This window comes from Danio rerio, chromosome 10 (assembly GCF_049306965.1).
Source record: "Danio rerio strain Tuebingen ecotype United States chromosome 10, GRCz12tu, whole genome shotgun sequence".
NCBI lineage: Eukaryota > Metazoa > Chordata > Actinopteri > Cypriniformes > Danionidae > Danio > Danio rerio.
The window spans coordinates 10,215,264-10,229,728 of NC_133185.1; the positions used below are offsets into that span (position 1 = coordinate 10,215,264).

The following is a 14,465-nucleotide window of genomic DNA, read 5'->3' on the forward strand; positions in this document are numbered from 1 at the left end:
TGGGCAGTCACTCTGGTGAGCCCTTGGACTGCTGGGAATTGAAGGAATGGTCAGGAAACGGCTGATAGAAAAGGTCCCTGAAGAGGCAGAAGCAACATCTCTCTGGATTTGGCTAGAGAGGTTCGGCGGACAAACCAAACTATTGAAAGATAAACCACATCATAGAGTTGGGTGGTGGCCAGCAGGAGTAGATTCAGGATGCTGGATCTGCTGTCAAGCCCTTCCAAGGTGTCATTGGCCTAAATCGGTGAAATACCAAGGAAAGGGGGGTGCCCATCTGATGACCGCCTGTAATCACCAACCCTCATTTTGAATGTATCCCTAACTAGTGCTGAATGAAGAAAGGAGGGGGAAATTATGCCACTGGGCCACAGTTGGTGCAGGGCAGAGTACCTAGAAAGGTGGGCCAGTTGCGATTGTCCCATCATATTTTGCATAGGAGTAAAAACTGCAATAATGGAACTTAACAGTAACTTAAAATATTTTAGTCCTAAACACTCATCATTTAAAGACAAGGGATAAATATCAACGTAAAATGTATTGTATGTATATATATACATTTTCCGGTTTCCTCCGAGTCCAAAGACATGCAGTACAGGTGAATTGGGTGGGCTAAAATGTTTGTAGTGGATGAGTGTGAATGAGTGTGTGTGTGAATGAGTGTGTGGATGTTTCCCAGAGATGGGTTGCGGCTTAAAGGGCATCCGCTGCATAAAAAGTGCTGGATAAGTTAGCGGTTCATTCTGCTGTGGCGACCCCAGATTAATAAAGACTAAGCCGACAAGAAAATGAATGAATATACAGTTGAAGTCAGAATTATTAGACTTTTATTTTTTTCTTACTTTTTAAAATATTTCCCAAATGATGTTTAACAGAACAAAAAATTTTGAAAGCCAATTTAAGGACAAATTTATTAGCCCCTTTAAGCTATTTTTTTCTCGATAGTCTACAGAACAAACCATCGATATACAATAACTTGTCTAATTACCCTAACCTGCTTATTTAACCTAATTAACCTAGTTAAGCCTTTAAATGTCACTTTAAGCTGTATAGAAGTGCCTTGAAATATATCTAGTAAAATATTCTGTACTGTCATCATGGCAAAGATAAAATAAATGAGTTATTAGAAATGAGGAATAAAACTATTATGTTTAGAAATGTGTTGAACAAATCTTCTCTCCGTTAAATATAAATTGGGGAAAAAATAAACAGGGGGTTAAACATTCTGACTTCAACTGTATATACACACATATATGCATATATATGATTATTTACATTTAACAAATCTAAATAAAAAATACTTCATTCTTGACCCAATAAATGAGCCTTGAGTAGTATAAATAATATTAGCAAAAATACAAGTAAGTTTCATGGCTAATGCTAATGATACAACTGTAAGCAGTCATTAGGCTTATCATCCTAACTGATAATATTGTCTATCACTACTTTACAAAAAAAGTTACAAATAACCCAAACTATTCCTGAAATGTATATAAAAAACAAAATCCAAAAGTGTGTTTGTGCTTGGCTGTCAGTGATGATTGCTCATAGGGCAGATTCTGAATGGGAAAACATTGATTTCCCCATCTGATCTCATTTTGAGTTTTCGAGTCTGAGAACACCAGAGCATAACTCAATTCCTCCAGCCTGACGAGTTCACATTGATCTCAGCTCTGACCGTATGTCTTCATCTGTGTGTATTTCAGCCATGCAGGAGGATGCTCTGAAGCTGGTGCTGTTGGCTCTGGAGGATGGATCTGCTCTGTCAAGGAAGGTTCTGGTTCTGTTTGTGGTGCAGAAACTGGAAGCGCGGTTTCCTCAGGCGTCAAAGACCAGCATCGGGCATGTGGTTCAGCTGCTGTATCGAGCCTCCTGCTTTAAGGTCAGGGCGGAAACCGTTGAGCTAAAACTGCTGATAACTTTATGGCCATTACACTCAGTGCTCAATCTCTGCCATGAATCAGGAAGAGAGTCAGGAAAAGAGTTATGAGATGTGTTAAGTGTGTCGTAACTTGATATGGTGTGGATATAAAGTGCCTGGCAATGGCAATATCTTAGAGCGCTTTTACACTGGCACTTTTGGTGTGCACTCGGGTTCGTTTGACCACAGAGTTCAGTTGGTTTGTGTAATGTGAACCTGAGTCCCACTGAACCCCTAATTAATGCTTGATCCCCCTGAAGGACATCAAATTAGAGATCTGCGCAGGACTAAATTTTGAATCCCGCTCCCGCCAGGTTTTAGCCCAAACCCAACCGCTCCCGCTTATATTCAGCATTTGTTGTCCCGCTGCCCGACCCCGCCCCATTTTCTACCTGCCGTGCCTGATCCCACTAAAGAGCAGGGGGGGAGAACAAAAACGAAATCCACCCAGCTATACAGAGTATAGACAGCCTATAACAAGCTGTCTGTATAAACACACACACACAAGCACCAAGCGTACACACACACACAGACAAAGCTCTCTCTCTCATTCGCGCACACACACACACACACACACACACCTCTCATTTGCGTGTGTGCCCATACACACACACACACAGCAACGAACAAACAAGCTAAACACAACATCGTGCTGTTTCAGTCACACGCATAACGTTACATACGCGTCCTGCGCATGGACCGTCAAAATAGAGCCCATAATCTTCTTATGATACAAATACAGATTAAATAGATCTGATCATGAAAATATTTGTGTGAAATTTGCTGTGTGTGAAATTGAAACTTTGGACACTCAACCTTTAGCAGTTGTTTAGTTAACAATTTTTTTTTTCTTATGTTCCTGCTCTCAGCTGTTTCTACCATTTGCTGATGGTAAAAAAATACTGAAGTGACCTTTAATTAGTATTTTGCACTTTAAAAATATATTTTTGTTTATTCAATTAATATATTTTCGGGATCTTAATATTTATTCTTTAATTTTTTTATATATATTCTTATGTAAAAGGTTCACATTTATGCAACCAATATTTAATAAATTAGTTGTTTTTTCCAATACTTACTGTTGCTGATTTTTGTTTTCAGTTTGATGTAGCTGTTCATACATTCCACTCAACGCAATAAGTAAAAGTAAAGTATTCATGATTTGTGCTGATATCGAATTTATATCGGTATAGGTTCATACTAAAGGCTGCAATATCGGCATCGTATCGGAAGTTAAAATGTTGTATCGGGACACCCCTAGTTTATGCAAAAAAAAAAAAAAATGTAAAAAAACAAATGTCCGATTTTTGAGTGTACCAGTGAACAAAAGAGTCTCCATGACTTCCAACATATTTCTGGTCATTCCTGAAATTTTGGCTGTGTGAAATTTGCTTGTCTTGTTGTTTTTATCAGAATAGCTTGTACAGTCTATACCCTCTTCTGTAAATCATTTGCATTTAAAGGGATACACCAAAATTGTTCTTTTGCTCATACAGATGTTTATTTGTCAAGTTATAATAAAATTATGTGGTATGTAATAAAATTAAATTTTTCTAGCTAAAATTTTACAGATGATGCTTATCCTACCCTATGATTCTGAATAGACAATTAAATTAAATGAATTTATAATTTACTAGATAAAAAAAAAAAAAAGCATTGCTCCAGGAATCTTATGGAATCTTTCTTAGCTTGATTTACCATGCCGCCTTATGAAATCAATCACCTTAATAAGATCATTTACATAAAATGCCAATCAGCTGATTTTGATGCAAACTATAGAGCTTTGTGCTAAGCGTGTACATGCATTTCTGTCCATCTTTTTTCAGGTGACCAAACGTGATGAAGACTCGTCACTTATGCAGCTCAAAGAAGAGTTTCGCACGTATGAAGCCCTGCGGCGAGAACACGATGCTCAGATTGTTCACATCGCGATGGAAGCAGGACTGCGCATTTCACCTGAGCAGTGGTCATCTCTGCTGTACGGCGACCTCACGCACAAATCTCACATGCAGTCCATCATAGATAAGGTACTCTATGTGTGTTGCACCTACTCATCGTAACTTATATGTAGTACACTCTAAAAAATGATTAGTTGGCTTAAAAAAAATAGAGTTAACTCGATATGTTATAATTATTAAGTAAACAAACTATTAGGGATGCAACGGTTCAATCTACTCACGGTTCGGTATTTATCACGGCTTTAGGGTTTTGTTACGGTATGGTATGTGCTATGCTTAGAAAAAAATGGCTACAAATTTTTTTTAAAACAATAGACACTTATTGGGTAACAAACACCTGACAATGTAACAGCTTCACACATATGCCTGTAGATGTGCATGTTACTATATGTTCAAATAAATTGCTTAAGAAGTTAGAGAAAAAGCTTAAATTTCCCCTTTTTCTATTGTACATCTGGACTCAACAGTCTCAACCAATTATGCAGATAATAATTATGTCAACACATCTTAAGAATTGAGCACTTTTGAAGTATTGATTACTTTTGTTTACATTATGCTTGCATTACCAAGGCAATAATGTATTTTTATTTATGATTTTTTATGATTTTAATATGATTCCAGAGAGCTCTGTTTCACATATCAGCACCATCATAGTGAATGAAACTTAAGCAAAGAGAGAGCGGTCGGCTCTTCTCTCTTAATTCAGCAGGAACAGTCAGTCGAGAAGAAAACTGTTCAAGCAGACAGCGGGTGAATAACGGGAATGATCGGGTGCAAAAGAACACCCAGCAGGAGCGGGACTGAAGTAACAGTATGTCCCCGTTTGTATTAGGCATGGGCCGGTATAAGATTCGAACAGTATGATACCTTGGATAAAAATATCACGGTTTCTCTGTATTGTGATTACTGTTCTAAAATATATTCTTTCTAAATGTCTGGGTAAAAAACTAAAACTTTTTCCCTTTGAACACAACATATTTTATTTTGTAATACTTTTAAAATATTTTGGAACAGTAAACATGTCAGACTATTGGAATTACAGACTATAGGATTGTGGACTTCTGCTGTGTTCATTTGTTTCAAAAACAGAGTTTTTTTACAATTTAAAATGGCATCTTTGGACATCTTTTCTGCTGGAGATGCTGTTGTTCTAAAAAAAAAAAAGTATATAAAAAAATTGTACAAATACCTTAGGAACGGTATTGCAGAAAAGTTTGACCGCTTTAAAAACTTGCCCTTTCCAAACCAAGGTATACCTTGATAACGGTTATCGTCCGATGCCTAGTTTGTATAGGACGCTTCTGGATCTTCTACAGGCTTGATCCGCCTGTTAGTGATCTAGGCTATCTTTGCAACAACCACTAAAAAACAGCATTCGTTATGATTTTGTGTCTGTCTGGATTTACATTGAGTGTCTGACAGCAACGCGCTGTGATTAGGCCTCACCTGCGCATTTGCCCTGTATCTCCTTCACTTGTCTGAAACCCTCAGAAACATCGACCTATGAGGAAATGTGATGTCAACAACAGATTTACATACTAAATTATTATTATTATTATTATTATTACAATACTCTCTGGTAAAGGTTAATAGCTTCCTTTATTTAAGTTTAAAGTTTAAAGATATATAAATCAGACAAAGTTATAACAAAAAATAGTTATAGAAACCAGAAAGTTAATCCTGCTCCCATTTTATAGCTGAGAAAGCAGATATAAATTCATGTTCATTAACAAAAAAAAAAAATGTCAGGGTTCTGCCATTCTGGTCATGTAAATTCTTGTTTTGGTGGCAGAATCAGGACACTAGTCATGTCTAATCCTGTCATGTTGTGCTCGGCTCAAGAGCACTTGTTTCTGTCATTATGTGTGTCTCCGTGTGTGCGCGTGCCTTGATGCGGCCGCACGGGCTCTGCGTCCCTCCGACGCGCGTGCGCTCTTGTACTCGTGTTTATTTTTGTCTGTCTGCAGCGTGGTGTTTCATTCCCAGCATCTCAGTCTTGTTGGTTTCGGTTTTGGTTGGCGCTGGGATGAAGCATGCACGCTGCGTGTGTGAGCGCACGGTGAGTGTTTTCAGTAATTGTGTGCTCATGTCTTGCGTCTGTCAAAGCACGTGGCTATGTGTTTACATTGTGGTCACGTGCTTTTGTCGTGTGCTTCAGTGTTGTGTTTGTTGTCTTGAACATGCGGTTAATGAGTTCTCTCATTACCTGCATGTTCTTGTCCTGTTTTATGTGAGCGCATGGCTTGTGTTGTCTCTCTGTGTCATGCGCTCTCCCGTCTATTGTCTAGTCCCACCCTCCTTGTTAACTCATTATAAGTTTGTCATGTTCACCTGTGTGTCAATTTACTTTTTACTTTATAATCATGTTTTCAGTCCTGTGCCAGTTCGTCGTCGTTATTTCCATGTCCTGTGCTATCCAGTCCTGTTTGTCCTGCCAGCCCATCCAAGTTTATTTGAGTGTTTGTTTTGTAGTTATGTTTTTCCCCCTCGGGGTGGTTTTTGTTGTCCTTTTTGTTTTATTTTTATTAATAAATACCATCTTTTGTTGCATTTGAGTCCTCGCTCCCTCATCCTTCCTGAAACCCTGACAAGGAATGCCTGTAAAAAATTTAAAATGAGAACAACCTCATTTTAACCATTGGAAATCAATAGTATTATATGATACAACTGATAAAACAAATTGGTAAGACTTTTGGTAAGAATTATGGTCCCTATTGGACATTTTGTTGACTAAAGGTTGCAACTACATGCCAATTGCTTCTTGTTTGAGTTATAGTAGACTGTCTGCTTAATATCTGTTAATACTGCTTCTTCAACAGACATTTAACTGACTATTAGAAACTTTGCAAGTACATGTCAACTTACACTAACCCTAACCTTAACCTAACAGCCTAATGTAATATAATCTAATGAGAATTCAAGACTTCACACTTAGCTGATGATTGATTATAAGCAAGTTTGACATACTTTCCCGGAAGAAAGCCCTGAGCCCAAAAGGTCCTTAAGCCCTGGGCTCCATCCCGTTTGCAGGGCAAGGGGGGAGCCTTGAGGTAGATCTCGACAACTCCCCCCTTGATAAGAGCTGATGACTAAAATGAATGCTATGAAGAGATATGCTGCAGGATGAGAGTTTGACTGTAGTGCTAAATTTAGGTTGATCAATTCACATGTAGTGCATGCTTTTGGAATGTGGGGGGAAACCGGAGAACTCAGGGAAAACCCACACGAGCACGGGAAGAACATGCAAACTACGCACAGAAATGGCCTGTTAAAGGACTAGAACCGGTGACATTCTTGCTGTGAGGCAACAGTGCTAACCACTGGGCCACCATGCCGCCCTATGAAGGGAAAGGTGGAGAAGTAGGGGTGGAAGGGGGGATTCTTCAAATCGAAGATGGCTGTAGTGAGAAACCCTGGCTCTTTATAGTGGGTTAGGACTGGCCTGAGTGGTGGATCATACGTAGCTAATGCAGAACCAGCTGTGTTCAGTCATAATCACGTGATCCTCTCGAAATTAGTTTATAAATAAACTTCACTTAGTTGGCATTTAGATGCAATGTAACATAAATTCTACAAAATGCGTTAAAGGGACCATCAAAATAAAGTGAAACCCAAAAAATCTGATAAAAATAACAAATGTAATTTCTGCATTCAGCAATTTAGTTAAGGAGAGAATTAAAATGTAAAAAGTAAATGGTAAATTCTATGTTAGCACTCAGTTAAGGTTAATAAACTTCAGCTCATACGTTTATTGTACTTAAAACTGAAATTTAGTGTACAATGTATCTTTGGGGTAATATAAAAATAGCAAACCTAAACTTTTTGAAAACTGGTGTTGTCATCATGAGCCGTGAAAAAAGCAGTGCATGATGGGCATCGCATAATCAAAAATTGCAATCATCCTTTTTATTAATTTAGGTTTTTTTTAAAGAATCATTGAGTATGTTTACATGGACACCAATCATAATAGTTTTAATTAGATCAAGATAATACTCTGATTAAGAGTCTACCATGTAAACAGCGATTTTTGATTAATTTAATCCGACTAAAGTCATAATCGAACTAAAGAGAAATCGAATTAAGACGTAGAGTATGCAGATTTTAGTCGCATTATTGAAGTGCAGTACAGACATGTAAACACAGCAATCAAACTATTACCGCCATGTAGGATTTTCGCTGCATTTTGCGACAGGATATTCCATACACACTCGGCTGTTTGACACTATTCTCTGCACCTGTCGAGTTAATGAAGGACCACAAACATTAATTGCAGCGCTTTTTTTCCCATACGGCGTGTGGTGTCAAACTCCATTTGAACAACACACGTCCAGCAGTTTATTCTCGCATCCAATATCTCGTTTGTCACGGGGAGCTTGCATGAAATGTTCCTGAATGAAAGTGAAAGTGTCAAATTGCAATTAGGTTCAACAAATCAAAAATGAAACACCTGAAATTACATGAAACTTGGGAGGAAATGTGGATAGCCTGGTGACGCAATGATGTTAATCGAATTATGTGCTATAACATGTAAAGAGGGATCATGAAAGGAACATTTGAAAAGCAACTCATGTAAACACCTTAATCATATTATTGTCTTATTCAGATTAATGCAAATAATTTAACTACTGATGTCCATGTAAGCGAAGTCATTGTAAACATAAACCACAAGTAAAATATACTTGGAATAAGTTCAAAGTGTCTACAATTACCTTTTTAAGTTTTGTTCTTGCTTGTACTAAACTCTAAAATTATATTTGCTGCTTGTTTAAATTACTTAAATTGAGTTGAAACAACACAATTTTTAAGAGTTTTTGAGGACAACGTAATTCTTTTATGTTCAATCCACTTAAATTTGTAAAAACGATGAAGTTAACTTAATCGATTTGTGTTGGGACAACATAACAAAACTGAGAGAAACCCAGCATTTTAAAGTGTAAATTATTTAATTTGGAAATCACTTTTTTTGTAGTATTTTCTTGATCGCATTATAATTTTTATCTCTGTGAAAGAAAGTAAATAGTTTTAGACTTTTTTTAGAAAATGTTTTGGCTCTCATCTTTATGACTGCTTTTGTCCTTTTCCACTACAGCTTCAGTCCCCAGAATCCTTTGCGAAGAGCGTGCAGGAGCTCACCATAATCCTGCAGAGAACAGGAGACCCAGCCAACCTGAACAGCCTCAGAGCTCCTCTCGAGCTGCTGGCCGGCATCGACCACAACCCTGGTGAGCTCTTACACCTCCACAAACACCATGAGATAATATCATTGGAAATAACCGCTATTTGTGTGTGTGTGTGTGTGTGTAGATGCAGCTGCTCCATCTTGGCCAGAGCTGGAGAGTGTGTTACTAGCCGTGAAGGTTGTTGTCCATGGGCTGGTGGAGTTCATCCAAAATTTTAGCAAAAAGAGCACTGAAAGCCCTCAGGTATTGCTTCAGGATCTGCTGAATACATTCATTCCATATTACTTTAATTATAGATGTCAGAAATGCAAAATGTTTTACTGTGATGTAAATGTATTAGGGGTTTTCAAGAAGGTTGACATTGTTTAATGTAGTATGTGACAGATCTAGCTGTTTACTTTACCCTTGATTTCACACTATTATTTATTGGTAATTTTGCAGTATTGCTAATTGGATGGTCTGTTAAAATATACAGCATTTTTGAATTTTAAAAACATATTCATCCTATGATGTAGTTATTCAGTGAGTTATTCAGATTCATCAATATTAGACCTAAAACGTATGAAGCACAGTTGAAGTCAGAATTATTAGCCTCCCTGAATTATATGCCCCTCTGTTTATTTTTCCCCTAATTTCTGTTTAACAAAGAGAAGATTTTCTCAGCACATTTCTTAACATAATACTTTTAATAACTAATTTCTACTAACTGATTCATTTTATCTTTGCCATGATGACAGTAAATAATATTTGACTAGATAGTTTTCAAGACACTTCTATACAGCTTAAAGTGACATTTAAAGGCTAAACTAGGTTAATTAGGTTAACTAGGCAGGTTAGGGTAATTAGGCAAGTTATTGTATAACGATGGTTTGTTCTGTAGACTATCGAAAAAAATATTGCTTAAAGGTGCTAATAGTTTTGACCTTAAAATGTTTTTCTAAATAATTAAAAACTGCTTTCCTTTTAGCCAAAATAAAACAAAGACTTTCTCTAGAATAAAAAATATTATCAAACATACCGTGAAAATTTTCTTGCTCTGTTAAACATAATTTGGTAAATATTTAAAAAAGACAAAAAAATTCAAAGGGGGGCTAATAATTCTGACTTCAACTGTAAATAGTTTACTTGAATATATATATTACACAAATAGCATAATATTTCATTAATATTTATTAAAGAAATATTTTATTAATATGTTTTAAAAACATTTTTAATATTTCTACTTTTATGTTTTTTCATTTGAATATTAAAATATATATTTTAAATATATGCAATATACAGATTGAGGGCAAAATTGTTCATTATTAAATTATTATTGAAATATTTGTTTTCTTTTTTAATGTATTTCTCAATGGATATTTAATGGAGCAGGAACATTTTCAAAGTAATTCCAATCATTATTTTTTCTTCTAGAGCAAGTCCTATTTGTATTTTTTTTTTTATGGAAAAAAATCTAAAATAATAACAATTTAACAGGAGTGCTGTTTAAATGTTAAAATTAACGTTTACTATAAACAACTGTGTACAATTATTGTTTATTATTAATTCACTTAAGTAAATACATTAATAGAATACCCTCAATTGGTAGCAGGCCAAAATGATCACAACCAGTATATTCACATTCATTTATTAGCTACATTCATTCTGTACATCATCTGTTAACCTGTTTGTATCAATCTGGATGATTTTTTGTAATAAATAAAATTATATAAAATGAAAATTATATAATTAATTGCTCACGCTCATGTCATTCCAAACCCCTGAGACCTTTACCTGAGAGTCCTTGAAACAAATTAAGAAATTTTAGATCCAAGGGGTCTCTCAAAGTCCAAAAATAGAGTCAAAAGATTGTCAAATCATTTGACTTCAGTGGTTTAACGGTAGTCATATGACGCTTCAAGAACAATTTTGTATGCCAAACAACTGCAAAAATGACTTTATTTGGCTTTGTTTCCCCATGTCAGATAAGGGTACTTGTTTACTATGCACAATACAATGCTTACATGTTGCGCTGTTGACTTTAATGGCAATGCATTGTACTGCCCCAAGTAAATGTGCACCTTGATGATCCGACAATGAAGAGAAGACAAAAGCACAAAAACAGAACAAAAACATATTTACAATTTTTCGGTGCACAAATGTGTTCTTGGAGTTTCAGATTACAGAACCACTAAAGTCAACTTTCTTCTTTTCTGGATTTTGAAAATCTCTTGACTAACGCTGTCTATGGAGGATGAGTGAACTCTCAGGGCTCTATTTTGACGGTCCATGCGCAAAGCGCAGGGCGCAAACACTTTCAGGGCGTGTCAGGACGCGTTTTTGCTAATTTAAGGATGGGAAATCTGCCTTGCGCTTCGGCGCATGGTCTAAAAGGGTTGAGTTTATTTTCTTAATAGGTTTCAGGTGTGTTTTAAGAATAAACCAATTAGAGTCTCATCTCCCATTCCCTTTAAGAGTCAGCTGCGTCACGCCAAAAGCGCATTCGCTATTTACAGGACGCAAAGTAAGTCTAAGTGGAAAAAATGAGCATTTCACAAGCAAACAGTTAACAGTTAACAGTTTTTTTTAACAGAAGACTGTTAAACAGAGCATCTACTGCCTGAGAATGAGAGATAATGGATCACTTTCACTTTCGGTCTTGGATAGGGAAACCTTTACGCACAGACATCAATTAGTCTATAAATAAATACTTTTGTTTGTTAAGCGCAAAGATTTGTTTCAAAACTATTTCTAAATTCAGTTCTAATTTCCAGCAAACAAATAAATTAATAATAATAGCAAAATGTGCTCAAAAACCTGAGTTATATCCTAAAACACATGCTGTGCCCCATATGGTCTAAAACCTGACAGGTGGGCAAATCTAAGCTTGTTTTTAATAAAACAAATATAAATATGGATATAATAAATAATACTGCTAATAATAATAACATTATACAAAAGCAAATTGTTATGAATGAACTGAAAAAGCCTCCCGAGATGAAGAAGACATAAAAGCAGTGGTTTTTCATATTTATGTAGGCTAGAAAATAATATGTTTTGTAATATTTTAATCCTTTATATTTATATTCTATATCTATTCTTATTATATCCTATATATATCCTTAATATTTACATTTTTTCATGTAAAGATATTTGCCTATTGCTTTCTTGTGCGTATTAAGCAGTGCGTAAGCGAGGCACAACTCTGCGCCGGAGTTTAGACCGGGTTTGTTTTGGTCTAATGAAAAATCTATTAGTTTCTCAAAATACCAACGCGCCAGCGGTCCGCCTCAGAACGCCTTTCTTTTTAGACCAGAACGCCTATGGGCGCACAAATGAGCGCTAATGCATTTGCTATTTAAACAGCGTAGCACAACGCCTCAAAACGACTCTTGCGCCAAGCTGAAACTACCAAAAGACTACTGCGTCACGCCTTGCGCCCCACTGCGCCGGGTGTATGATAGGGCCCTCAGATTTAATCTAAAATAGCTTAATTTGTATTCAGAAGATGAGCAAAGGTCTTAGTGGATTGGAATGACATGAGTAATTACCAACTTTATTAACATTATTACTTTAAATAAATCATATACATTACGTTTTTTTCTAGCTATGCAAGAACAATACTATAATATTATATTATTATAATAATATAATAATATTTATTCATGATCCTGATCATGAAGCCGTTGTCTGAAATATGCAGTTGTCTGCTTTCTTGTTCAGGCTCAACCCAACAGCAAGTACAAAACAAGTATGTGCAGGGACTTACGGCAGCAAGGCGGCTGCCCGAGAGGAGCCAGCTGTACATTTGCCCACACGCAAGAGGAGTTGGAGAAGTGAGAACACACACAAACACATACACACAGACACACACACTAGGGTTGCAAAATATGTCATTTTAGCATTAGCACATCTGCAGTAGTCACATTGGTTGTGCAGTGTTGAGTTGAATTAATAGTTGACTGCAGTTCAAAACACATGTGGTTTGTGGGGACGCTGCAAAGGTAAACCATAAAATAGTGAAAGTTTTTCAATAGCTACATTTTCATCCACTTATTTTTATGCGCATTGTGGATTTGTGCATATAAAACTGGTTGATGGTAACGTCAAGATGCACATCAAATTTGGAAAATGCGAATAAAAAACATGCACATAACTGAGTAGAATAAACTTTTTATTCAATAAGAAAAGATGTGCATAAACTTTGATGGAAACACTTTTACTGAACAAATTCGTTTATCCGCATTAAAAAAGTCATGTGAGTTTTGTTATAAGAGATCATGTGATGATAAAAATAAATAAACCAGCAGGCTGAGCACATTGTAAAACATCTGAAATGTTGTTTTGGTCATTCTAAAATGCCTTAAACGTTTCAGTATTAGTGTTATTATATTATTAATTACCTCCAGAATCAAGAGCGTCTGTGCTTCGCATCTCACGTCTTCAAACGCCAACGAGTGTTCACTGCATGTCAGGATTGCCTCCTGAGGCACAAGTCATTTATTAAATGAAGAAAAGATTCACACAGCTACTCCTACTGCAGCAAATTACCTTTTGTACTGTTGATATTTGGTGCCAGTTAATCAGGAATTGACGATTTTGTTTGCTTTGACTCGTTTGATGGAAGTGCTGCTTTATTCGCACGTCTGTTATGCGATAATCCAGTTTTGCACATAAAGTTAATTTGCATTTTGGATGGAAAAATACCTACTGTCATGTTTTTAAATATAACATTTGTAGCTTTAATTATGTTGGCTTGAGAAAGCCAACATACTGTTATGCTACTCTGGCTTATGAAAGCCAACATACTGTTATGCTACTTTGTCCTTGAAAACAAACGTATCTCCTCCTAGGCCGTTCATGCCACAGGGCCCAAATGTGGTCAAAATGTGCCTTCTACATTCAAGATTGTTGCTATATCTCCTCATGCCTATAAGACTTATTGTTTTTTTAATAAAAAATGTTAAATATTAAATTTTTATAATCCGGGCATATAAAAAAATGATACAAGCCCCAAATTTGGCCAAAAGCTGTATTTAGATGTGTTAGATTTTGTTGCTATATCTTTAAGGTTTATCAGACTTATAGTTTTCCAATAAATAATTTTTAAGCATTATTTTTCTTATAATATGGCAAGCCATTTTTGACTTAAACTCCATATTTTTTACTGATATGGCAAGCCATTTTTTCATGTATCACTTTCACACTTATTAAGCAATGTATTTTCAAAAAAAATACTGCAAGCCATTTTTACATAATGTTCATTCCCTTAGTCCCTTTATTAATCAGGGGTCGCCGCAACACAATGAACTACCAACTTATCCAGCATTTGTTTTACACAGCGAATGCCCTTCCAGCCGCAACCCAACACCAGAAATACATAATGTTCAAGTCCAGTTTTTGACACTCATAAAGACTGTCATAGAA

The 14,465-nt window shown here is 36.1% G+C and overlaps 1 protein-coding gene across 3 annotated transcripts in view; it reads left to right on the forward strand.

Annotated features, from left to right (window-relative positions):
* rc3h2 (ring finger and CCCH-type domains 2) overlaps nucleotides 1-14,465 on the forward strand; it is a 64,171-nt gene that overhangs the window by 14,012 nt on the left and 35,694 nt on the right. For all 3 annotated transcript variants that reach the window (XM_683221.9, XM_073914458.1, XM_017358009.4), the window contains 5 exons: nucleotides 1,707-1,882; nucleotides 3,748-3,948; nucleotides 8,969-9,101; nucleotides 9,184-9,302; nucleotides 12,762-12,874. In XM_683221.9, coding sequence (XP_688313.5) covers nucleotides 1,707-1,882; nucleotides 3,748-3,948; nucleotides 8,969-9,101; nucleotides 9,184-9,302; nucleotides 12,762-12,874 — 742 coding nt within the window. The remainder of the gene's footprint in view (nucleotides 1-1,706; nucleotides 1,883-3,747; nucleotides 3,949-8,968; nucleotides 9,102-9,183; nucleotides 9,303-12,761; nucleotides 12,875-14,465) is intronic.